This window comes from Monodon monoceros, unplaced genomic scaffold (genome assembly GCF_005190385.1).
Source record: "Monodon monoceros isolate NGI ecotype Baffin Bay Population unplaced genomic scaffold, NGI_Narwhal_1 Super_Scaffold_19, whole genome shotgun sequence".
Classification (NCBI taxonomy): Eukaryota; Metazoa; Chordata; class Mammalia; order Artiodactyla; family Monodontidae; genus Monodon; species Monodon monoceros.
Window position 1 is genome coordinate 73,477,894 of NW_021703775.1, and position 15,237 is coordinate 73,493,130.

Here is a 15,237-nt window from a genome sequence, read left to right on the forward strand (position 1 = left end):
AATACCGTTGGTGATGCTGATAGGAACCAGCATCGATGGAGTACTACTTCTTGTGTGCCAGACACTGGGAAGTCTAGTCAGTACTCGTATTATTCCTGTTTCACAGAGAGGAAACTGAGACACACAGCGTAAATTATTTGTCAGAGGTTCCCAGCTGATAAAAGGAGATGGGACACAATGCCAGGTTTATCTGGCTCTGAGCCACTTTCCTCAGATTGGCCTTTCTTGTAGTACCCTACTTGTTTTAAGAAAGGGATTTGGGTCAAATGATCTCTTGAGAGACCTCCTATTCTAACCTTTGACTTATATTTTGTGATAACTAAGTAGAAATATTGACTGTATGTACTTAATAAAAATGTATTAGAAAGCAGAAACATGGTACCTCTGAATTAGTATACCTTTCTGTTTTTAATACATTTCTTTAAATTTATTTAACATTTGATCCCTTATTATATTGGTGAAAGCACAAATATGACTTCAATTTAACAATGATAAAATTTCATGATATTTTAAAGATGGAAAATGGCTTAATTTTCCTGTGATTATATTACAGCTGCAATGTCTTGAACTCCTTTTATGTGTCAGGCTCTGTGCATGTGGGCTTTACAAGCATCGTTTTATTTATGCCTCTCAAAAATCCTGCAAAGGGGGAATTGTTAGCCTTCTTTTACAGATGAAGAAATTGAGGCTCAGAGAAGTTAAATAACTTGCCCAGGGCCTCATAGCTACTCAATGATGTGTCTTCTCTGTTCACCTCTATTCATTTTAATGTTTTCTTCAGCAGACATTATAGAGCGCCTGACAATGTGTGTGTGGCAGGCACTGGAGATGTAGTCTTTGCCTCTAGGAAAATCACCGTCTAGTGGGAGAGAGAAGGAAACTAGCAGCAATACTGTGGTGTGAATAAGTGTTACAGTAAAGGTATCCGAGAGATGGTACACCAGAAGTGGTGCATCTTCATAACACAGTAGGCATAGGGAGGGTTCTTTACTTCAGAACAAGAATTCCATTAATTAGAGCTTCCCAAATGCACTTACGTTTTACCTTTATTAAGCATATCGTTAGAAGGGAAATTATGGAGAAACAACAGAGAAACTTGATGCTTTAGAAGTTGTTCCTGACCGATGTTCATTGGGGGAGTAAGGGAAGATATCTCTCGGGGCTTCTACCGAAATTCACTGGAAATATATGATTCAGTGTCCAAATATATTTTTGGCATAGCTCTCAGGAGCACGGCACTTGCATAACTAGTAAACACATGGTAGGTAGTTTCTGCCTTTGTAAAATTGAGCTGTGTCAAGAACTCTTTAAAATAATCAGGACAGTAATATTAAATAACAGTATTCTTCGGTGTCATCCAATCCTTTAATTGTTCTAGAGATCATGAAATAGTATAAACCTTACTTATACTATCATTGAAATTAAAATTTTTTTTTTTCAGAATTTATCATGTTGATGATACTCCTTCTGGATCAGTGGATGGTGTGCTTGATTATAGTAAAGCCATTCAAGTAAGTGATTTTATTATTGCCAGCAAATGTTAATATCCATAGATTTGAAAATACTGTAATTTTATTTTGAGACCTGAAAATAATTTGTTTCCAACGAATAGCATTTTACTCTAGTAATTCTTTGAAAAATTTCTATTCTAATTCAAATTTTTCTAGATCTGGTTTTTCTTCTTTTGATTTTGAAAAAAAGTTTATTTTGACATGATCATAGGCCCACAGGAAGTTGCAGAAATAGCACATAGAGCCTCTTTACCCAGCTTCCCTCAATGGTGACATCTTACATAACTATAGTGTAATATCAGAATCAGGGAATTGACATGATGCTGTGAACTAGACTACGACCCAATTCCTATTCAGTTTTCACTAGTTTTTACATGTAGTTTTATGTAACTTCATCACCATAAAGGAATTGCCTCATGCTACTTCTTCATTTTCACACCCACTCTCCACCCCCATCCTTGTCCTCTGGCAATCACTCATCTGTTTCCATCTCTATAGTTTTGTCACTCTGAGAATGTTTTACGAATGGAGTCATACAGCATGTAATAGCGTGTCATCTTTTGAGACTGGCTTAAAAAAATAATGCGTCCAGGTTGTAGCAGTGCCATGCCATTTGCCCCCGTCTTTCTTTTGGCACGCGCTGGTCCTTCTGCTGAATGTTCATCTTCTACAGCTAAGCTCAAGTTTTTGTCTCTCTTCCCATTTTGGTATAAGTTTATGCTCTTCCCTCTGTGCACTTATAACTCCTGTGGTTTACCTCTACTGTGATCATACCGTACTGTCATTAGGTGTTGGTTCCACTGTCTTTCCCAGTAGACTTCTGAGTAATCCCCGAGGGCAAAGATTTTATCCGAGTATCTCCAGTGCTTAGTTCAATGTCTGGCATATAGTAGGTGCTCAGTAAGTAAATGTTGGTTAAGTTAATAAATATATAGTTACGGTATTCTTCTTAGTGAATTGTATACTACCTTGTACCAGATTAGCCAGTCAATGAATATTTGTTAAAGAGTAATGCTGATTTATTTTAGGGCACAAGGGATCCAATTTGTGCCATAACTGCATCTGATAAGACATTGATTGTGGTAAGTTGTTAAAAGAAAAACTTATTCTATGAATAATAATCGCTTAACTTGTTAAAAATAGAATAAAGCAACATGTTTTGGATTTGAATATCATCTTGCGGGCACCTCAAGTTTTACTAGGTCCAACAAAAGAAATAAGAAAGTTTTAAAGATTGCCTCACAAATTGTTAATCATTTGCCAAAAATAACTTTGTGAAAGCGGTAGAATCATGGCCAGCTGGGGAGAGTTTGAGGCTGGGTTGAATGAGCCCTATAAAGGTTGGCAGATGTGGAGCAGATGGATGGTGGTAGTAGGTCTTGGAAAGTTTCCTCCTCTGTGTGGCCTGCTTTTTCATATTGGAGAAAGTGCTTCGGCTCAGCTGCTTCCATAAGAATTAGAATGAAGAGGTAGTGTGCTTGGTAGCCAGTAAAATAAAGAATGCTGTGGCAAATTTTTGCTGAATTTTTCAAATAAAATCAATGTATCAATGTGGTTGTGCCTTTTCTTGAGCTCTGACATTTGAAAATATTAATTTTAGAAATAAATGTTTAATATAGTAATGCTGGTAGAGTCATTAAATTCGAATTATGTAAATAGATCCTTGCGTGTGTATATTTCCAGTTCTAGTTACATTCTTTAGACATTAGCTAAGTTTATGGGCGAAAAAATCTTAAGAACATAGTATTCATTTTTCCTCACCAAATAAATTTGGTATATGTTTTAAGGCAGTTTGTCTTACAGTCAGGTCAGGTTTTCTTTTTAGATTCTTTGCTATACAGCAGGTTTTTGGTTGTGTTAGTTGTGTTTCTGACATTTGCAGGAAAAATAAAAAAAACATGCAAGTCAGATCAGTCACAAAAATTGACTTAATTCCTAAATGAGAGTCTACCTATAAGAAACACTCAAATAGTTTTAATATCAGCCAAAAATTTTAATGGAAAAGGTATCTTCTGCGTTTAAAACTTTCCACTGTTGAAATATAAACAGCTTTTAGAACCTTGCCTTTTTCAAGCTTTTAAAGCCACAGGACCCACTCTTTCAAAAACAAAATCTTATTGCGTACTTCAGTATAATCTTTTAAAGCCTATACCTCCTTTTTGTACATTAAAAAATATCTGCCCTCCTCACCACTCTCTTGCCCTCCCCAGCCTTTCTGATAGGCCTCTGTGGAGAAGCATGCTGGGAGGGCAGAGCTGCTCCCATTAGAAAGGGGATAGGGAATGATGGGCTGAGTGCAGCCTTCTGCTTTTTTCCCCGTGGCTATGGCCGGAGGCACAGCAGGGTTTGAAAATCACAGCTCTCTCCTGTCTGTTGCTCTAACTGTTGATCTGTCAGCCTTAAGGCTTGCACAGAGTTGCATAGAAACTTATATTCTGTTTTATTTTTAAGCACATTTAAACTAATACTCATTGTATCACTGCTTTCTGATCATCTCCCTTTGCCACAAACTGGTATCACATAGATGGCTATAGGATAAAAACATAGACTTTCAGTAACAGCTGTTTCCTATGGTGATCTTATATTGATTTTTCACGTATATGAAATTTAGTTCAAAAAGTGCTTTATATTTTAGCCTTTAATGTACCCTGAATGTTAACGTAGACAACTGTAAATAACCCTAGATACACCTTCCTTGTGATGTAAGACTTTATGTATTATTAAAGAGCTAGGTTTCTGACTTCTTTCTTGAATATTACATGAAAAAAAATTAGATCACCTTCAGCCACTTTAAAAAGGTTTTAATTAAATTATGAGGTAAATTTGTACTCAGAACACGATCAGGATCAGAACTGAGAATTCACTATGACACCATCACTTTGGTTTTGAAACAAATGTATGAACATATAGAGAGACCTGTAGTTGTGATTTAATATTATTATGGTAAATATGCTTTAGTAATCAAAAATACTTTCTGTAGAGTCGTGAATCTGGCACCATTCAGAGATACAGTCTTCCTAATGTTGGTTTGATTCAAAAATACTCCCTTAATTGTCGAGCCTACCAGTTATCCTTGAATTGCAACTCCAGGTAAGTCTGAAAACTTTCCTCACATACATGTTAGACTTAGAAGTCATCCATTAGGATTGTTGTATTTATGTAATAAATGCAAAGACTTGTGTTTGTTTTAAACTTGTCTTTACAGTTCAGTGTGGTTTTACTATAGTATATTTGTATTTAAATATTATATTTACTATACTGTGTCTAGATGTTTTCTCTCATTGGGCAAAATATAGAAACTCTAGTGTAATTAAAAAAAAATTATTTGCATACCAGTTGCTTTAAGCCTTTGGATACTTTTTTCACAAGGAAGCAAAATGGAAAGCAGCCCATGTCTTCTATCAAATGTATAAATGTTAGTTTAAAGCCAGTTATTTATTTAAAGCCATTTCTACCTCATTCCCGGGTTCTGATGAACTTATTTTGAAGAATGGTGATAAGTAATTATATTCATGAACGCAGATAGTACTTTTACAGTTTTTTTTCCCCTTCTCCAATTTCATTATTTGTAGTCGTCTTGCTATCATAGACATCTCAGGAGTTCTGACCTTCTTTGACTTGGATGCTCGGGTAACAGACAGCACAGGACAGCAAGTTATTGGCGAGTTGTTAAAATTGGAGCGAAAAGATGTCTGGGATATGAAGTGGGCCAAAGATAATCCTGATTTGTTTGCAATGATGGAGAAGACAAGAATGTATGTTTTCAGAAACTTGGATCCGGAGGTAAAAACAAGAAATAAGCATTAACAGTACATAAATAATGAGCCAAATACCAAAACCTGGACATTTCCCCTTTGTTTCTTCAAGAAGTTTGTTGTTGTTGGCTGCATGAATTCTGAAAATAAATAGAAACATTTCTGTGGAATTTAAAAATATTTGGTCTTAAGTGGGATTAATATTTATCCTTTAAATATTCTCCACTTTCACTGAAAGGCACTTTCTAAGCATTTATCTATTCTTTTTAAAAGATGGAACCATGCTCACTAACTATATAGTCTTTATTTCTTTCCTTGTCAAAGTTTAAAACAAATAAAGTAGTCTTATTACCAAAATTGCTTAAAACCACCAGCCAAAAAAATGTGGTTTTGGAATTGCCTCGCCCTTTCATTCTCTTTTGCCTGTTCTGTGCTTATTCTGTGCTTACCTTTGTCTTATGTATATTTACATGAACTTTGTCACCTAGTAATCCATGTTCTTTATCATCCTGATAATCTTACGAACAGGCAAATGTGGACTGTGATTAATAATCTGCTCTCTCTGGGGTGTCAGAAAACTGCTTTCTCACTGATTTTAAAGTTATATTTTTATTTTCTACTTGTGGCTCACATCAGCTAATTTTTAGGCTCAGAATTTTCCTGTCAGTCTGCTGTGTATCAACTGTTAGCTGTTGTGTTCGGGAATTCAAAATAATTTGAGTGGTAGCCTAATCAAAACATCATTAAGAAGATAAATCTTTTAAACAATTTTCGAATTATCAGTGGATTTTCAATTTGGAATTTTCAATACTCCTGTTATACTCCACTAGTGGAAATAATAAGAGATGACTTGATAAGTGCTTTATGTCATTAATTGATGTTTGTTTGGACCTGTAGTTTCCTTCTTGGGAAGAAATTACATGCTGGGTCCCCTGAGCTACTGAAGATCTTCTGTAATTATTTAGTGGTAAACTAAACATCTTTAATACCCTAAATTATTTTTACATTTCCCCGTTTGAGCCCTACTCAGGATCTTTGGGTTGGTCAATGACCTGATGTAAATTGTTCTCAAAGACTTTGTTAAAGCTTTTAGGAGTCTTAAGGATCTTTGTAGTTTTCAGGCCCTGAGTAATGGCTCAAAGGAAGGGCATTCAGGGCTGCTGCATTTGACATTTGACCTATATAAGCATGGACTTCTTTCAAGGGTTCAAAGAAAATTTGACCCTTGGTACAAAACAAGTGTGGAAATTTGACAGGTAACCATGGGATAAACTTGAGGATGGAAGTAAAATACGTTTTGAGTGTTAGGGTCCTTTTTCCATCCTTGGCCCTACTTGTATTAATTCCAAAATCATACGCCTGGAGAAGTGAGAGGATTATGCCTGGCATAATGGTCACACATGGTCAGTCTAGCACCAAGGGAAATCTTTGCCTGGTGGAAAGTGTTTCTTAAGTAGTTTTAAAAGAACAACCTTTTATTTATTTATTTTTGGAGTTTGTTGTCTGGCTTGGCAAGTACTTCAATTTCTATTAGATTTACAGGTAGGTGAATTTCATATAACATTACCATTGGCTGGATTTCTTTATAAACCATGGTGTGCTGTTCTTTTCATTCGTGAGGACCCTGCCTGTGGTCCCTGTTTGGTTAGTTACTCTGCTAGTCACTCCTCTAGCATGTGAGGTCATACTCCTCAAAACTGAACTTACTAGAACTCCTTTAGGACATAGTATTCTGTGTTATTATTAGGGAGATAAACTGTTGTTTGATGGTTAATACCGAATACATTTTTATATGTTTGAGTGTTATTATGAATTCTAGTTTCATACCTTTCCTTAAATTGTAGACCTTTCTTCAGATTATGTGTGAGAAAAGGGTGCCATTTGTGTTTAAAATTCTAATTCATTGATAAAGCGTATTTTCCTTGAGAATTAGGAAGTGAGTATTTAATGTTGATATTCCCTGCTTGATCATTTTCATCTCCAGTGACCCTCTGAAGGCACTGATTCTTCGATTTCTTTGTTGACCCATTGATTTTTTTAGTTTAGTTTAGATGTTGTTTAGTTTCCATGTGTTTGTTTTATTTCCAGTTTTCTTACTATAATTGATCTCTAGTTTTATACTGTTGTGGTCAGAAAAGATGCTTGATATCTTTTCAGTCTTTTAACATTTATTGAGATTTGTTTTATGGCCTGGCATGTGATCTATCCTGGAGAATGTTCCATGAGCACTTGAAAAGAATGTATATTCTGCTGTGTTTGTGTCCTGTAGATAGCTTTTAAGTCCATTTGGTCTAATATGTCATTTAAGGCCACTGTTTTCTAATTGATTTTCTGTCTGGATGATCTTTCCATTGATCTAAGTAGGGAATAAAGTTCCCTAATATTATTGTATTACTGTCAATTTCTCCCTTTATGTCTGTTAATACTTGCTTTATATATTTAGGTGATCCTATGTTAGGTGCATATATGTTTATGAATGTTATATCCTCTTCTTGGATTGACCCTTTTATCATTATATAATGCCCTTCCTTGTCTTTTGTTATAGACTTTGTTTTAAAGTCTATTTTTTCTGATATGAGTATTGCTACCCCAGCTTTCTTTTAATTTTTATGCATGTAATATCTTTTTCCATCCCTTCACTTTCAGTCTGTGTGTGTCTTTAGCTCTGAAGTGAGTCTCTTGTAGGCAGCATATAGATGGGTCTTGGTTTTTTTATCCATTCAGCCACACTGTGTCTTTCGATTAGAGCATTTAGTCCATTTACAGTTAAAGTGCTTATTGATAGATATGTACAGTACTTATTGCCATTTTGTTACTTGTTTTCTGGTTGTTTTTGTAGTTCTTCTCTGTTCTTTACTTCTTCTTTTAGTCCCTTTCCTTTTGGTCTGATGATCTTCTTTAGTGTTATATTTGGGCTCCTGTCTCTTTGTTTTTGTGTATCTATTGTAGGTTTTTGGTTTGTGGCTGCCGTGAAGTTCATATATATGACATTTCTATATCTATATCTATATTTATATGTCCATATATCTATTTGTTTTAAACTGATAGTCATTTAAGTTCAATTGCACTTTGAAAGGTCTACATTTTTTCACACCCCCTCCCCCCACGTTTTATGTTTTGGATATTTTACATATTTATGTATATCCCTTAACTGTTTATTGTAGTTATAGTTGACTTTACAATGTTTTGTTTTTTAACCTTCATACTAGCTTTTTAAAGTGATTGATCCACTGGCTATACTATATATTTGCTTTTACCAGTGAGTTTTTTTTTCCCTTCCTTTATTTTCTTAGTTCTTGGTGATTTTCACTATTCTGTCTTCCAGGTCGCTCATGCATACTTCTGTATCATCTAATCTGTTGTTGATTCCTTCTCCTGTAGTTTTCATTTCAGTTATCGCGTTCTTCAGTTCTGATTGGTTCTTTTTCATATTTTCTAATTCTTTGTTGAAGTTCTCACTATCTTCCTCTATTCTTTTCCCATGTTTGGTGAGCTCTCTTAAGACCATTGTTTTGAACTCTTTTATCAGGTAAATTACTTGTTTCTGTTTCATGAGGGTTCTTCCCTGGGATTTTATGTTGTTCGTTCATTTGGAACATATTCCTCTATCTTCTCATTTTGTTTTACTTTCTCTTTTTGTCTCTATGAAATTAGGTGAAACAATTACCTATCCCATCCTTTAAGGTGTGTCCTTATGTGAGAACATCTGTATGCAGTCTGTGTGTGCCCAGTGGCTTTGGTGGGAGAGCTGCTGGAGTGTAGGCCGGGACTTTTTCTAGGGTGTGCTGGGGCCGTTGCCTTGGAGGGATGGGCTGGAGCTGGGGAGGGGAGTAGGGGGCTAGAACTGGAACCCAGCATAGGTGGGGGCTTCTCCCGGGACTTTCTGGGGCTGCTGCCTTGGCAGAAGGTGGGGCTGGAGCCGGAAGGGCTACAGCCAGGGCCCAGTGCATGCTGCGTCTTCTCCCGTGGTGCAGTGGTGGTTGCCACCTCTGTGGGGGGTGCTAGAGCTGCAGCCCAGTGCAGGCTGGGAGACTGTGCTGGTGCAGTCTTGGCAGGCAGGTCAGGGTTCCAGGCACTTTTCAATCTGCTGCCTCTGCAAGCAAGACTGTGCTTGCACCCTTTAAGAGCAGAGTCTCAGTTTCCTACAGCCCTCTGGTAAGCCCCACTGGTTTTAAAAATCAGCCAAGGGAGCTTGTCTTCCCAGTGCTGGACCCCAGGGCTGGGGTGCTCAGTGTGGGGTGTGAACCCCTTGCTCCTTAGGGAAGATCCCCATGCTTGTGATAAGCCCTTCCATCTCTAGGTTGCCTGCTAGGGGTGTGGGTCTCGGCTAGATCACTTCCCCTCCCCTCCTACCAGACTCGGTGTGTTTTATCTTTCTGCAGCCTTGGTTGTAGAAGAGCCATTCTGCTAGTCTTCAAGTTATCCTCACAGAGAGCTGTTCTATATGTAGGTGTAGTTTTGGTGTGTTTGTGGGAGGAATTTAGCTCAGGGTCTCCCTGTGCCATCTTGGTGCTGCCCGATCTCTCTCCTTATCCTTCTGTTTCTCCTTTTCTCTTTGTTTTTGGTATTATTTTTTACCCACAGATCATCTTTTATGACTTTATCTTTTGACCCTCTTGCTTTGTTAAATTATCTAGCTAAAAATAAAAAATTTTCTAGTGATTAACCTTTTTATAAGGGTACACTTAGTTTACATGTAGTGCCAAAATAAAGTATATGAAAGGCCCCTATAATTTATAAGAAATATTTTGTTACATGTGCTTTTTTGTGAATTAAATTTTATTCTGATATTTTCGGTTCATAAAAGCATACTGTTTGCCTATATGTAATATAATTTTTTTGAGGAAATTTAGGGATTTTATAAAAATTTCTCATATAATTTTAGTCAATTTCTACCTTTTAAAGAAAATATACATTTAAAAACCCAATAAACACATATAATGTGCCTACAAGAGCCTCATTATTAAACTTAGACATATTAAATGCAAACTAAATATGATTCAATATTTACTTCTTATTTTCATCTTTTTAGTGTCTTACCATGATAATAATTTTTGTAGTTTCTATTATATATGAAGCACTAACTTTCAGAGCTATAAATTTGATATGTTATTTCATTTGGATTTAGGTTACTTTCTATTTCACTATGACATCACACACATATTTTAAAAAATTGCATTCTGGAGTTATGTTCATTATCAGACAACATTATCCTATTCTTTTTACAGTGTTCTTGGAGGTGTTAAGTATATTGGGAGTGTATTTCTTTTAGTAGGGATTTAGGACAACTACTTTACATTATAATATGCATTTACCATACTTTATTTCTACAAGCCTGTATAACGCTAGGACAAGAAACAGACATATAGCAGGCTCATGTGTTTCCATGTTGGCAAATTAAATCTTCTTATGTAGGAAATGAATCTATCAAGGATGCCCTCCAGCTAATGTTATAGAGAACATACTTTTCAGTATGGTATGGGACTTTGATATATGTGCTTAGATACAAATATAGTGTTTGTCAATTTCATTAAATTTAATGTTGCATGGAATGAATAAGAATTATCAAACTGTATAAACCATTTTTGGATTAATTCAGAAAATATGAACTGATACTGGATCCTATTAGGGAATTAATACTGATTATGTTAAGGTATGATAATAGTAATGTGGCCATGTAAGAGAACATCCTTATGTTTTAGAGATATGAAATAGTTAGGGGTGAAATGTCACGTCTAAATTTATTTTACTTTAAAATACCTTAGCCAAAAAAATTGACTGAAGCATATTTCTAAAATGTGAATAATTATTTAGATGATGTGTATATGGGTGTTAATGACATTCTCTCTCCTTTTTTGTTGTTTTGAAAATTTTGATAATAAAAGTTAAAATCATGATATGGTAAAGAAGGAAACTTTTGTACAGTTAAACATAACACTTGTTTTTGTCTTTAAAGGAACCCATTCAGACTTCTGGATATATTTGTAATTTTGAGGATTTAGAAATTAAATCTGTTCTTTTGGATGAGATATTAAAGGTAATTCTTATTAAAAAACAATTATATTTCTGTTGCTGGCTTGACTGGGATTCATTTTTGTACCAGGCAGTGTAGTGTCCTGGTTAGGAGTGTGCAGTGAGGAGTTCCAGCCCTGCCCTGTCACTTATACAACCTTTAGACAGGTTCCTTCATCTTTTAAAGTTTCATTTTTCCTTTCCTGTTTATGAGCCTGTTTTTACCTCTGTAAAATGTGGATAGTACTAGTACCTGTCTTACCGGATTGTTATTTTATAAGATAATGAGTGAAAAACAGCACAGTGCTATGACCAAGAGCTCATAAATGGTAGTTAGTTGTTTTCATTATTTTTATATTAATAACAAAGATACTGAAGAAATATTTGATAATTTTCTTTAGTCTTTCGCTTGTTCTATGATATTTGAGTAACTTTTTTATTTGGAGGTCCACTGTTCTCCTATTTTATTTTTCAGGTTTTATAAAATAATCTATTTCTAATTCCAGATAATTTTTGAATCCCTACTTTGGCATTCATTGAACATTTTTTGAAAATTTTTTACTCTAAGAACGTATTGAAAATTTACCTTCCTTTTATCCAAAATATTTATTTTTCTATGTACTACATATGTTTTTTGGAATTGGAATAGTGGATTTTAAATTTCCAGAAGTTAGTTGCATTTTGTAACATGTTTTCATATTTTGGCTTGACATGTAAATTGCAGCTCTTTTATTGGGAGCCAGTTGTTTTCTGTGCCATGACCACCCTGCCGCAGCAGGAATGGCCCCCACCCAAAATTTGGTTTGCGTGTAAAGAGTGATGACACCACAGATACACCAAAAGGGTGTAAAACGGTCTTACAAACTTAATGAGTTTTTAGGGGAGAAAGGATAGGCTTCCCAAGCTGCTCCAAAATTGGTTTGAGAGCAGGGAAAGGAGACTGGCTTGGGCTTTTTGGGCAGTTAGAGGGTGGGCCTAGGGTGAGGGTTCCCATGGGTAGGTAGAGATATGTGTGGTTTGAAACTCCTGCGTCACCAAAGGATGGAACGCTTATGCTTTCTTATCATCTTGTCCAGATGTGAGGCAGAAGGGGAAGGGGGAAGGGTGAGGCTTAAAAGCTATCAGCAGTCAAAGTCAAAAAGGAAGGTCTGAAGTTCTGTTACAGTCTAGATCTCTTAATGATTAACATTAGATAAACATCAGAACATTATTCTGTATAGCTGTAACCAGTATGTGGAAAGATAGATTTGACAGATTAGATAAATAAACAGAAGTAATTTTATAAAAATGACATCACTGTACAATCTACTTGTTTCGTGTTTAATTTTAATTCAATAATGTGACAGTGAATCTGAAGGAATTGTAGAACATTAATTTTTTTTCACCACAAATGGTACAGTTTTTCTGGGTTAAGAAAAAAACTGAAGAACTAAGAGGTTATTGCTTTTAAACTACATCTTAATTTTTAATAGTATCGATTGTCACTCTAAAAGACGGTGTTTTTACATTTTCTCCCTCTTTCTCTCTTCTATTTGTTAGGCATATTGTTATTTTTATGTTGTCAAGATTTAGAACATTTACATTTTGTTTTGTAACCCTAATTTTCCACATATGTAGTCTTATATTTAAATGGAAGCTATTACCAGTCTTTTTCTACATTTTCTCTGTACATGAGTTCTTAATTTTGATTAATCTTTTAGTTGGCTGGATTTCATCATTATAATTTTTTTCAAGAAAGGCTCATTGTTGCTGATTGCCTTAAATTCTGGAATGCTTAAAAATGCCTGTGATGTGTTGCTCTGATGATTATATTGACTTTTATGAAGAATTTTTTAAAACACATATTTAAACTGGTTAGATGTACTTTAAAATTCTTGATACACATTTTATGCATATCTAATGCTAGGATAAAGAAAGTCAGAAAGAGAAAGACAAATACCGTATGCTAACACATATATACGGAATCTAAGAAAAAAAAAATGTCATGAAGAACCTAGGGGTAAGACGGGAATAAAGACACAGACCTACTAGAGAATGGATTTGAGGATATGGGGAGGGGGAAGGGTAAGCTGTGACAAAGTGAGAGAGAGGCATGGACATATATACACTACCAAACGTAAGGTAGATAGCTAGTGGGAAGCAGCCGCCTAGCACAGGGAGATCAGCTCGGTGCTTGGTGACCACCTTGGTGGGGGGGGGGGGGTAGGGAGGGGGGGAGGGAGGGAGACGCAAGAGGGAAGAGATATGGGAACATATGTATATGTATAACTGATTCACTTTGTTATAAAGCAGAAACTAACACACCATTGTAAAGCAATTATACTCCAATAAACATGTTAAAAAAAAAAAAAGAATAACTACAGTACTGTTGCCCGGTTTACTGGCAGGCGTTGTTAAACTGTGAGGGAAAACCAGGTTCTGTGTGACAATTTTGTTATCTGTCTGACTTACTACATAAAAAGCCGTAAAGAAAAGAGTTTTGTCATACCTTAGTTCCCTCTGAGGTCTTGTTGACCCAGGAAATATTTAGCTGAACTGTGGATTCCTTCAAGCATACAGTTTTAAGAAACAACATGAGTGTTGTACACCTAAAACTAATACAATGTTACATGCCAATTATATTTCAATAAAATAGGAAAAAGAAATAACATGAGAAATTTCTTGGAGGACTAGAGAAGAAGGAGTGCAGAAGGAAAAGGACGGGAATTAACAGTTCTCTAAAGTTCCTTTGTATGAGATGTTTGTTTGTGATTACAGCTGTACCTGGTAGATATTACACAGACCTCATTTTTAGGTGAGGAAGGCTCTTAGTGGCTGAAAATGATTTACCCAAAGTTCATCTGTTCATTGACTCAGCAAATATTTATTGAGAGCCAGTAAGACAGTTCCTGGCTTCAAGTAGAGGAGTTGGGGAGATAGACAAGAACTTCAGCAACTGGAAGAGGGGCAGGGGTGCTGTGGTTCAGTCAGTCGGTGTATCTCTTCAAAGGTCTGAAGCAAGAGAGCATTGGGTCAGTTCTGAAACTGTGAATAATGTGAATAACACGGCTAGGCATTGTGCTCAGTGTTTGATACGTGTTATCTCACTTAATCCTCCCAATGCTAGGAAGTAAGTTTGATTACTATTCCATTTTTTCAGAGGAAGAATCTGAGGCTTGGAGAAATAAGCTGATTTGCCAGTGATACCCAGTTAACAGTAGGCAAAAGCATGGTTTGACTCCAAGCTTTCTGGCTTCAAAGCTGGTGTGTGTAACTGTAGTGCTGGCAGAAATGAGGCTGGGGAGAGGTAATGGGGTAGGGGGCCCAGGTCATAAGTGACCTCGTATGCCTTGCTGTGGAGTTTAGACTTGATCCTGGAGTCGGTGGCGGAGTAATGCAGGAGAATGACATGATTAGGTTTATATTTGGGGAAGATGGCCCTGGCTTCCTGGGTGGGTAGGGAGTGGGGTAGGGCAGGTTCTAGAAAGAGCTGCCACGTAACCAGCAAGGGATGGAATTAGGATTTGAGCTAAGGACTGTTTGAGTCCAAACCTCATGCTCTTTCCATCCTACTTTGCACGGTAGTTCCCTAAGAACTTTTCAGTTTATAGATACAGGGGTTCAGTTGCAGGGTGGGGAAAGGGTATGTGTGGCTCAGTTAACCTTTTCAGAGAACTCTGGTCCATGGGAGCCATTACTCTTTTACACATGGGGGCTCTAATTTTCTTGTATGCTTCACTTTTTCGTTACTTAGAATATGTAGAATATCGGTGAGATCGTTATAACTGTTTTCTTTCTCTGGCTGTTAGCTAGCTCTTTGCTGCAAGACTGGCCTTTAAATTTTTTTTTCTTTTTCAGGCTGCTAAATTATAAAAGGAAAGTAGTGATGAAAACCAGCCCTTTTTCTTTTTTTTTTAAAAAAAAAATTGTCTGCTGCCCAACAGCATGTGGGCAGCACTTAAATTCTATTTAGCATTTTA

The 15,237-nt window shown here is 36.2% G+C and overlaps 1 protein-coding gene across 1 annotated transcript in view; it reads left to right on the plus strand.

Moving 5' to 3' along the window:
• Positions 1–15,237, plus strand: part of WDR35 (WD repeat domain 35) — a 60,346-nt gene that overhangs the window by 32,503 nt on the left and 12,606 nt on the right. Inside the window, exons 13-17 of the mRNA XM_029231353.1 lie at positions 1,442–1,511; positions 2,540–2,593; positions 4,492–4,601; positions 5,084–5,294; positions 11,223–11,303. Of these exons, the coding sequence (XP_029087186.1) occupies positions 1,442–1,511; positions 2,540–2,593; positions 4,492–4,601; positions 5,084–5,294; positions 11,223–11,303 (526 nt within the window). The remainder of the gene's footprint in view (positions 1–1,441; positions 1,512–2,539; positions 2,594–4,491; positions 4,602–5,083; positions 5,295–11,222; positions 11,304–15,237) is intronic.